The sequence below is a fragment of the Aethalodelphis obliquidens genome, unplaced genomic scaffold (genome assembly GCF_003676395.1).
Source record: "Aethalodelphis obliquidens isolate GAN/ISIS:26980383/991018 unplaced genomic scaffold, ASM367639v1 scaffold3, whole genome shotgun sequence".
Taxonomy (NCBI): Eukaryota; Metazoa; Chordata; class Mammalia; order Artiodactyla; family Delphinidae; genus Aethalodelphis; species Aethalodelphis obliquidens.
The window spans coordinates 42,816,677-42,828,770 of record NW_020837947.1 but is presented as its reverse complement, the minus strand read 5'-3'; the positions used below and the strand labels follow the sequence as shown (position 1 = coordinate 42,828,770).

The 12,094-nt window shown below is 33.8% G+C and overlaps 1 protein-coding gene across 1 annotated transcript in view; it reads left to right on the top strand.

Annotated features, from left to right (window-relative positions):
* The window catches only part of RFX6 (regulatory factor X6), a 55,976-nt gene that overhangs the window by 32,224 nt on the left and 11,658 nt on the right, over positions 1–12,094 (top strand). The window contains exons 7-10 of the mRNA XM_027087869.1: positions 3,607–3,714; positions 7,215–7,292; positions 7,414–7,527; positions 9,699–9,748. Of these exons, the coding sequence (XP_026943670.1) occupies positions 3,607–3,714; positions 7,215–7,292; positions 7,414–7,527; positions 9,699–9,748 (350 nt within the window). The remainder of the gene's footprint in view (positions 1–3,606; positions 3,715–7,214; positions 7,293–7,413; positions 7,528–9,698; positions 9,749–12,094) is intronic.

The window sequence follows — 12,094 nt, the reverse complement described above, 5'->3', positions numbered from 1 at the left end:
TATACAATAATAGTTTTTTAAAATAATGCATTAGTCTTTAAATTTTGTAGAAAACAAAATGTGGAGTTACAAACCAAAGTTACAATAATATTAGCTTTTATACTAATAATTGTTTTTAAAAAATGTTTCTTAAATAATGTAGAAAACAGAAAGTAGACTTATAACTGTTGTTACAATAATACTAGTTTTATAATTGCCCATGTATTTTCCTTTACTGAGATCTTTATTTTTTTGTACGACTTCAAGCTACTGTCTAGTGTCCTTTTATTTTAACCCATAGGACTCCCTTCAACATTTCCTGTAGAACAAGTCTAGTAGTAACAAACTCACTCAGCTTTTATTTATCTGCAAATGTCTTGATTCCTCCTTCACTTCTGAAAAACAGTTTTGTCAAGTATAGGATTTTTGGTTGACAATTTATTTCTCGTAGCAGTTGGAATATGTCATTCTGGAATTCAAAGTTTCTGCTGAGAAATCCACTGATAATCTTATTGAGTATCCCTTGTAGGTGATGAGTTACTTCTTTTGCTTCTTTCAAGATTCTCTCTTTGTCTTTGTCTTTTGAAAATTTGATTATAATGTGTCTTGCTGTACATCTTTTTGAGTTCATCCTAACTGGACCTTATTAAGCTTCTTGGATGTTTATATTCATGTTTTTCATCAAACTTGGGATGTTTTGAGCCATTATTTTTTCAAATAATCTCTCTGCTCCCCCTCCTTTTCCTCTGGGATTCCCACAATGTGTATGTTGGTCTGCTTGTTAATCTCCCATGGGTCCCTTAGATTCGGTTTACTTTTCTTACATTTTTTTCTTTCTGTTTCTCAGATTCAATAATTTCCATTATCCTTTTTTTTAAAATTCTCTGATTCTTTCTTCTGCCTACTCAAATATACCTTTGAATCCCTCTGATAAATTTTTAATTTAAGTTATTGTACTTTTCAGCTCTAGAATTTCTTTTTAGATTTTCTATCCCTTTACTGATATTTCAACTTTAATATTTGTTATTATTTTATACAGTATCTTTTCATTGTATGTTCTTAATATTTGTTTCTTGATTTTAGAAATTCAGTTGACTTTTTCATTGATTTTGTATTCAGCAACGTTGCTGAAAATCTCTCTTGTTAACTGTAACAATTTTTGTGCAGTTTGCTTTAGTTTTCAATGTAATTAACCAAGTCAGTTGCAAATAATGCTAGTTTTGTTTCTTTCTTTTCAATATTTAATCTTTCATCACTTTCTCTGGTCTTACTGCTCAGGCTATAACTCATACAATGTTGAATAAAAGATAGGACAGTAGGGAACTTTATCTTATTCGTGTTTTTTAAGAGAATGCTTATAGTATTTTACCATTGAGGATGATATTTGCTGTGGGTTTTTAATAAATATTTATTGAATGATTAAAGAGTTTTCCTCTGTTTCTAGCATGGAGGAGGGGAGAGAGAAAGAGAGAGGGGGGAGAGGGAGAAAAAGTAGTGAATGGTAGATGGATTTTAAACAAATGCTTTTTCTGCATCCATTGAGATGGTTATGTAATATATATAATTCTCATTTTTTTTCTGTTAATGTGATCAATTTAAACCTAAGGTGGCTATGATCACTCTTATAGATTGCTGGATTTGGTTTGCTAATATTTTGTCTGGTACTGTTTCAAGTATGGTATTAAGCAAGATTGGCCTATAATTTTTCTTTCCTTTTCTGTCCTTGTCCAATTCTGGCATAAAAGTTTTTAAATGAATTGGGAAGTGATTCTTCTTTTTCACTGTATGGAAAAAATCTTTTCTGTTTGAAATGATTTGTTTCCTGAATGTTTGAGAAAATTCATCTGTTAAATCTCCTGGGCCAGTTTTTTCCTTTGTAGAAAGATTTTTGATTACTAATTATATTTGTTTCATGGAAATGAGACTATTCTCATATTCCTAACTTTAATACACCATGTACATTATGTATTGTCATTTTTGGTTTCTATTTCTTTGTCTCTCTTTTCCAATCTCACCAAATTATGCTAAATTAAACATGATATTCCACCCAAGAGAAAAGGTATAAGAAAAAGGTGTAAACTTTCCTAAAGTTAGAATTTAGGTGCATTTTTTTAATGTTTATCAAATGTTATTTTCATATTTTGCCATATCACTTCCTTCCAGATTAAATTCTTTATTTTCTTGCATTTTATTATTTTTCCCTATTCATTGACAGTACCATTCTTTGTCAGTACAATGATAATTGATGCTCATAAATGACAACCCAAAGCAATTAAAAATCTTTGAAGCATATCTTGAATTAAGACTGATTTAATTTGTATCAACCATGCTATTATCTCAGTTTATGATATTTATGTAGTAGTTCTTTATTAATTTCTTTAAAATTATTTAATCAGAATAATCCTTTTCTATCCATACTTGAAAATAAAGATTAACAAGGCAAAAACTAAAACCTAACCTGAAAGTAATGAAATTCTACTGCACTTTTAGTATAAAATTTGTGTGAAAGTATATATCAAATCAGTCAATAAGAAATTGGTGTTTAAGGACCCAAAAGTCCCCCCAACTTCTTTCTGATTTATCATGATAATTCCGTAAAAGTCTACAAATGTTGGGAATGATAAGACAGGGTAGGGACCCAATCTACCTATGTAAGTAATAAAGCTTTTGTCTAGTAAACATCTTCAGTATGACAAAGACACACAAAGAAACACAAAAACTCGAGAAGCAAATGTAGGAAAACTATGAGAAAGAATGAAATTTGGTCCTTGCCAGGAACACTTTACTTCCTTTACCATAGTCACAATTTTATTCTTTGCCAAACTTTTTACTAGAATCCAATTTGTTAAAGTTTTGTTTGTGGAGAAGGAACAATCAGTTGTGACCTGGGAGACTGATTCGCTAAGGCTCTGGTTCCGTCATGAATATGCGTTCTCTCTTTCTGTGTGTGTTTCTTGTATGTACATTAGCACTGCAGTATTATATGTTACTTATTTGTCATTTTTTCTAATTTTCTGAAAACTACCAGAGGTATGCTTTCCCCAGAGGATTCAAAAGAAGAACAAATATCTGAATTTGGCAGGGGGAAGAAGATTGAGATGGGAAAATCCAGAGTACTAGTTTGGGACTCCAATTACAATTTTACCATTAACTATCTCTGAGGTTGGATAAATTAATTAACTTATTATCATCTTATTTATTTAATCCATAAATGATTTGGTAATTCATAAGTAAATTTGGCAATTTCTGATCCTTTCATATTAAAATAATTTCAGTAGTCTAAAAATAGATCTTTCAAAACTTATGTCACTAACAAATGTAAACTTGTGAACTAAAATTAAATTTCTAAAAGTTGTGAAAAATGGCAAGTGTCTAAAACTAAAATCCAAAGTATAAGAAAAATATCCAGACTGTGAAACTATTTACGATTTGGCAACAGTAATTCTGCTGAAATGTCTAGTTTATTCAGTTATTTGATCTAATAAACAGTTACCCAAATCTCCTAACTTGTCATGGTTTGCAGGATGAAAAAGAATGAAATTTTGTAAGGTTCTATTTTGTTAGAATTGTATTTTGGAGTCAAACAATTGATAATGATTTATTTCTTTTCATTTTTCTAAATTATAGGGTGGCTTCACTCGTAAATATTCGCTTAGCTCAAAAACTGGAACACTTCTTCCAGAATTCCCCAGTGCTCAACACCTTGTGTACCAAGGATGCATTTCTAAGGACAAGGTATCAATTAAAGATACTTCTCTATTGATTTTCTGATATGTTGGTTCCATATCTCAATTTACTGGGAATCTCATGGCACTCGCAGGAAATAGAAATCTACATAATCAAACATAATTGACTGATTTATAGGAGGGACAAACATTTACTAACATCGATTAAAGACTTTCCAATTAATTATTTACCATCCCCATGATAGTACATAATCAGAAGGTGGTAAAATAAACCTGTAAAGACTAAAGATTATTTTTATTTAAAACTCAGTATCAAGGAAGAAAATACTAGAATGTGTCTATCACATGCAATTTCTTTAATTATAAGCATTATCTTTTCTATATTTTCTAGTTCTATTTAATTTCAGTAACTGGTCATCAAGCACTTCTTAGGACAGAATTTGTCCCTAGCACTGAGGGGGAAATGCCTAGATGAATGCAAGGACCCCACTCGAAGATTCCAAAGATTCCTCTCCATTGTAAAACTGTGCTCTGTTGCAAAATTTGTTGAAAATTAAGGTAGAAACAGTTTCATAAAATTCAGTTTATAAATAAACTTTCAGTGCTTACGTAGTAAAGTCTAAAGCTAAATCCTCCTCTATTTCTGAACTTCTAGAGTCATTTGCTGGCTATCTGCTGACTAATAGTAGGATCCATTATTAAATCAGGGCATAAAATTTCTACATTCTTCTTTCCATTAACGTTCATTTTTTATTAGCATTTGAGGAAAACATCTTTCATAGTAAGTTTAAGTCGGTTCATATTTTGAGGTGCAAAGATAGAGGAATATGATTAACAATGTCCACCTGTATTACTTTAGTAATGGGCTTTTGTAGAAACTAGAAATAAAAATGACACATTGATAAAAAGGTCTATTGATAGATAAGTAGAGATGCACAGCAACTTCCAGTGTTCATTCTAATGACAGACTTACTCTCCCAGTTAAGAACAGGCAAAATATAGAAGATAATTCTCAGATGCTGATTCAAGTCTCCTGGAGTATGTCCACTTCCTACTATTCTCCTCTCCCATCACATTCCTCAAGGTTATCACATCGTTTTTTTAACCATATAGAAATAATGTGTGATATTATGACTTCAGATTTGAGACACCTCCAGTAGGTGTTAACATGTGGCAATTTGTGGGGGAACTTGTGGAAGTCTGTGGGACCTCGGGGAACACAGTTCTTTGGGGAAGGGTATTGTTGGCTCACCTTTGTGGAGAGGATAGCTTACGTACAAACATATCAAGAAGATGTTTACTGTGTAAATATACCAGGTGAGGAGGGTAGATGGAGACAGTAACAAAGAAAAAAAAGAGAAGTGAAGAATACGTTCCAATAGTTTATTTCAGCTTCTCTGCTAGCTTCCAAGGACTTCCTTACCTGCCAACTTGAAAACTGGTCTGTAGGTCATTTCTCATTCAGTATTCAAGACACTTAAATAACCCCTGGTTTCTAAATTCATTCCCAGTCGTCCCCATCATGAGCTCCAGGGACTAATACTCTTTGTCCCTTGAGGACATCTGGGCCCTGCCTTTTACCTTCTTAGCCAGTAGCCAGGTTCCCCAGGTAAGTTGTCAGTTTAGAAGGATGGGTGGGGCTGAAGCTAAGCACTTTAAGCACCTACTTTCTTGAGGCAGGAAGGATGGAGACTTCCTAGGGATAAGCTGACCCCAGTGCGGGGTGCTGGCTGAAGGTGAGAGGCCTGCTTTCTGCCCCCATCACAGTGTCACTGAGGGCAGTTGCCACCCTTCCCCCACTTGCTCACTGACCTTACTAGAGCTAAACCTTGCCTCTGCTCCTACTCTCTGTAATGTGGTGTCTATTCTCAGAAAATTGAGCAAAAGTATGTTTATAAAGACTGCAAAGTATGCTACAGTGAAAATTTATTGTCCTAAGACTATGTAAATATTAAATAAAATATCAGTTATAAGATTTAAATTTTTTGATGATTTGTGTATAGGAGAAAAAATTTTGACACAAATAAATGGAAATACTTGTGAAGATAAAAGTTTACTTGTACTTTAGTAGGTTTCAGGGATCAAAGGGTTAATTTTGGACAAGAATTATGAATTCCTTTCTATCTTTCATGCTGTCCTTATCCTCATTTTAGAAATATGTCTTGGCAACCTATCTAAAAATATAAAATCGTTGCTTAAAGTAAAGAGCATGTCTCATTTGCATCAGTGGTGACATGTCCTGCCAGAGGTGTGTAGTCGGCATACCTCCTTGGAAGTAGATTGGTAATCTGCATGTCATCGTTATACAGCTTTGCGCTAAACCACAAAGATATGTGCTGTCGCTGGGCTGCAGGGACAAAGGTTGGAGAGCAAAGAGTAGGGCAGGACACCCCCATCATCATGACCACCCTAGATACTATGAAGGTAAAAATAGCTAACAACTGTAAGTTTCTTAACATGAATTATGGATTACTCCAACCACTTTCATGTGTTAATTTATTTAGTCCTCATAACAACCTGACTAGATATTTACTGTTATTATGATCTCCATTTTATAGATGAAGAAATTAAAACACATAAATGTCAAGTAGTTTGCCCAGTATCACGTAGCAGATTAGAGCTAGCATTCAAATCCAGGTATCCTGCAGGAAAAGCTCACACCTCTAACCTCTAAGCCTGTTCCTGTTCACATAGAACACACAACCTGTAACAGGTAGGAATATTTCTAGCTTATGAAATAAAGATGTTTTGAATATGAATATTATTAGTTTGCCAGAATATTATCAAGTTCGAATCCATCGCATATTTTAAAATATGTTTAAAACTTCCTATCTCTGCAATACAAACATCAGTATAACATGGAAATAAAGAATTTTCATAACAGACATTTAATGTTCAAATCTTTTTTTGGTCAGCAAGTCATTTGATATTATTACTAATTTTAGGTAAAGTGGTAAAGTCTTATACTTCATACCAGGAAAATTGTTCCATGTGCGTCATATCTCATTTAATCTTCTTTAACACCTTATGAGTGATATGTTATTACTACCTTACTTGAAGATATAAAGCTTGGGGTCAGAGACAAAGCAACCCGTGCAAAACAGTGCAGTGGAGCTGACGCTCAGTGTTAGCTGACTCCACAGGAAACAACTGCACCACACTACCCAAGCACCTACTTAATAAAACTGTGTGAAGATTTGATGTATTTTACCATTTTACATTTATTTCTCCAATCAAAGGTAATTTTTTTATTAAGCAGAAAACTACAATGTTGCTTTGGCCCATAGTTTCCTGAACATCAGCTTTTTCATCATTCTTATCACACTGTCCTGCAGTTGTCCATTTGCTTGCCTTTCTCCCTTCACAAGGCAGTAGGCTCCTTAAAATAAGAATTGTGCCTTTATTTTTGGTTCCTCGGATTGCGCACATGCTTGGTACATAGCATGAACTTTAAAAATGTGTTTGAATATATGAACAAATGAATGCATGAACAAAATGAAGGCAGCACTGAAAGGGTGCTTTTGTTAAGATTTTTCTTCCTTGAAATAGGTTGATACCCTAATAATGATGTACAAAACTCACTGCCAGTGCATCCTGGACAATGCAATAAATGGAAACTTTGAGGAGGTAAGAGTGACCGAGAATGCTTTGCTGACTATATTATGTAAACGTTCTTGTCCTGTTTTCATATGAGTTCATGTTAAGGAAAATGTTAATATTAATGTACATACGCTTTGCTCTCAACTAGATCCAGCATTTCTTATTACACTTTTGGCAAGGAATGCCTGATCATCTTCTTCCCCTGCTTGAAAACCCTGTTATCATTGACATTTTCTGTGTTTGTGACTCAATTCTTTATAAGGTAAGCTCCTTAGGATGTCAAACATGAACCATATATTTCTTTAAAAAACATTCCATCTAAATTTTTGCCATATATTTTCAATAAATTTGTTATTTCTGGCTGGAGATACACTACTAATTATTTTTCTGATGAGAAAGCAAGCAGTTTAATAGTATATGTTTAATAGTGAATGTATTTTAATATAAATTTTCATTAAGTAAAACAAAATCAGTTTCTGTTTACAGCTAAGAATGATTCTAAATGTGACATACTTCCATAAAAACTTAGTTAATTTTTATTAACTGTTTAAGGTGTTTTCAGAGTAAATAACTTAATGGCTTTTTCACAGTATCAGTGTTTTGGGGAAAGCAGAATTAAGCACTCTTATGGGACTAATAACTTGAAAAATTTGGAAATCTCTAGCGTTAAGGCATTAATGACCAATTCTGTTCTTAAGCCAAATAAGAGTCCCCAAGTGTCTACAGAAGGATCATGAGGATATCGTAAACAGATAGGAGCTGGTTGGCCATCTAGCCCGCCATTCAGCGGGGAAGAGGGTGAAGCTAATTCCCCCAACAGTCTGTTCCCTAGTTAGAGCAGACACAGGTCCAAGCTGAGGAAGCAAACTGTACTGCATTCTGGGTATTTTAAAGTGAGTTTGTCTACATTAACCTCCTAAATTGTCAGAAGGAAAAACAAAAGCTTTCCTTTAAGAACATAATTTGAGTAAGCAAGAAAACCCAAGCTGGAATCCTGTTAAGTATTTAGGAAGTAAAATCCTTCTAAGTTAGTTGCTGCTGTTTCGTTCTCAACTTGGCAGAGAAGTGAAGCAGAAGCTAGATAAACTCAGTCCAGAAGCAACTTTGCACATCAAGAACTGTAGGTGGGCTTGAACCAGGATGAGGGAGCCCATATTTTCATCCTCTGTTCTGTTCTTCCTCATCGCAGTATAAGAAAATAGAGTCTCTACCTTTAGTTCAAGCTAAAGCTGAAGAAGGACAAAGGAGAGCAAGGATCGTCTCATTTTTCTGGGTCAAATAAGAATATCATCATTTAGAGAGAAAGGGTTTAGTTTGCACTAACAGATTGTCTGAAGTGTTTAAGACATGAGGAAGTAACCAGAAAGGGGAAAGAAGGTGGTTCTAAGAGTAGGTATAAGAAAAGACCTGGACTCGTGCACACACATTTACCAGCATCAAGGTAAAGCTGTTTTGGACTGTCATTCAACACCTCCAAGAAATATTCTTAAAGCATAACTTCCCCCCCACCACAAATGGTCTATTTCTTTGAGTCCAACACAAAAGTCCAGAGTTTAAGTACCGTTACGTGCACAAAGTTTTTCCTCCTCCTGGTGGACCCAGGGAGGCACAGTGAGCACTGTAAATAGAGCAGTGTAATATGAACTTCTGTAAGATCTTCATCCCATCCCTAGAAAGTGGTCAGCTTTTAGTCCATAGACCTGTACATGATTGCCAAGGCCAGTTCATTGGTAACTAGCATACTGGGCATATACAATACTGTCTCTTGTTTTAGTGTTTCATATACACGGACTACATGTGCATTTTGCTGGTAAGCTGCACAAGCCTTTGTAGATGAGTATCTACTCACGTTTTGAAATATCTTTGAAATATCCAAGGGGACCTCTTGGTCCTCTTCTCCAGGCTGGTGCACTCAGTTTATGAGCCAGCCTAGGGGATCTGTACTGTTCATATCCTATCTTGTTCCCCATCTCCTTTATTTATCATAGTTTTTCCTGAGCTGGGATCAGTCAGCACTAATTTTTTCTTATTTTCTTTTTACTAGTTCTCATCAAGGTCCTACTCAACATATCACCCACATTTAAGGTTCAGTCTAGTAGCCCTTTATTTTCAGTGTTCTTTATGTTCCAATAATTAGCTCTCTGTACCCGGTACATTCGTGTCACCTGCTTAACTAGCACTGCAGTGCTTCTATATACCCCCACTCCCCTTGCCTTTTACACACACACACACACACACACACACACACACACACAAACGCACATACACAGCTTACATATATACATGCATTTTAGAGATAAAAGTATAACTTTCAGAAATGAGTTAACATATTATTCTCTAGAAAGCTAGGAATAAAAAGTAATTGACAAAGAGTAAATGTGTTTCTATAGAAATACTAAGGATTTATGTTAACTCTCTTTTGCTGTGATTAAGGTTCTAACAGATGTACTCATTCCTGCAACAATGCAAGAAATGCCTGAAAGGTAGGTTCAGTCAATAAAATATGATAGTTGCTTGTATAGGGTTTAACCTTATACATTATAGTAAAGCAAAACATTAAGTAGAAATTCATTCATTTACCAATATTATTTTCCTATTCCTGCCCCTTTGTATGAGCTATAAGAGATGTGCCTCAATTTTTATATTCAAACCTCAATGAACAAAATTGATGGAACAATCCTGAAATCCCTTTAATTTGAGAGCTGCTCACGTGAGAAATAAATATTTAAGTGTAGTTGACCTTTAGGTTACTGAGGAAGCTCTTCAATGGAAACTGGCTAGAGGGAGATGAATGGGGATAATTGATGGAAAATAATCACAATAATAAAACTATAAGGAAAATTATTTTATATTTATTATAACTTTGATCTTAATTGCCAAAATTAGAAAGTAGCATAATGGAATTACCACCTTCTTTTAACAAAGGAATAAGATCTCAAATTGAAATGATGCCTGAAGATTTTTCACAGTCTTTTCCTATTGTTCTGATGTGAGAACAATAGGAACTTGAAAAAAAAGCCAATTTTTAAAAAACGAATTCTAGTAAAGTAATGAAATTTATTTTAGTATTTTGGGGCACAAATACATATAGGGTGAGCATAGTTGGTTCTCAATAAATACATGATGATTGATAAAACAATCTCTATTTTTGATTTACCTTTTCCTCTAGACTGGTTTATTTATTTAAATAATAATTGATATTGGCCTGGTCAATAGTTTCTTTTAATTATTAATACGTTGTCTTTAAACATCTATCCTGAGCTCTGAATTAGGTACACTTAACACTTCTGTGTCACAGCAAAATGGCTATGCTTACATAGTGACAGGCATTCAGCCGTGTAACTAATAGTAATAATAGCTGACTTTTATTAAACACAGTGTGGGATTTGAGACTTACATAAATTATTTCACTTAGCCTGAGAAGTACTATTTACGTATTTATCTCTTAGGTATGCAGGTAGTTCATATTCATTTAGAAAATGAAAAACACGCATAAATGCATTTAAAAAATCACTCATATAAAATAAAACTAAAAAAAATCACTCATTGTCTTACCACATTTTTAATGTCTTAGGTTATTATTGTATCTCACAGACTTTTTTCTAGGCATATTAAAAATGGAATTATAGTACACATACTATTGCAGTATACTATGGAAATCTTTCCATATCAACAAATATAGATTAGCATTTTTTAAATGATTGATTGCATAGAAATCCAGCATCTGAAAAATACTATACTTTATTTAACCAATTCCTTATCATTGAACAATTAGATTATTTTAAAACAACTTGTCAGACTATTCTAAAGTAACTGTTATGATCCAAATTCACAAAGAGGAACCTGGGAGTACAAAGAAATTAATTTGCCCAGAGTCAGCTGATTTTTAAGGAGCAGAACCTAGATTTTAATTGAGGTCTGTTTAACTCCAAACTCTGCCTATTTTTTTCCTGTACTATGTCACTGTGCCCCAACATATGCCCCATCCTAAATATATTTAGATCTGTTTTGTTGAGCTATAATATGTAGATTGTTGATGGATTTATAAATTTTTGTATGTTTTCATAAGATATACACAACCAACCTTTGCAATTTTCTAAATGGGGTCCTCTAATTAGTATGTTTGTGGTAATTTGTTCTACAGTTATATTTGGATTATAAGAATATGTTACTAGAAACAAATATGAAATACCTGAAATGGCATTATGATCCCTATGCGTGTCTCTCAGTAGCCAAAATATGCAAAATCAAGTGCACACTTACCTTTTCCCAGAAATATTTTATAGAAAATGATTGAATTATGAATTAATATTAATAATAAAGTATGTCTTATTGATCACTTTCTGCCTGCCAAGTTTTAACCTGAACACTTTCCATGAATTATTTCATGTAATCCTCATAATTATCCTGTGACATGGATACTATTCTTTCTTTTTTTTTTATTTTTTTGATGTGGACCATTTTTAAAGTCTTTATTGAACTTGTTACAATATTGCTTCTGTTTTATGTTTTGGTTTTTTGGCCGCGAGGCATGTGGGATCTTAGCTCCCCGACCAGGGAATGAACCCGCAGCCCCTGCACTGGAAGGTGAAGTCTTAACCACTGGACTGCCAGGGAATTCCCTGGATACCATTCTTATTCCTATTAACAGATGAGGAAATTGGACCTTCAGGAGACTGAGTATTTTGACCGAGATGATAAATGGCAGACCTAGGCTGACTTCAGTCATGTTCTTGGAATCAAAACATAATAATATACCTCCATTAAACTGCATTTACTTAATGCATTTTGAACTACTTAGCATTTAATAGAGTGTTTTGTTCTTTGGG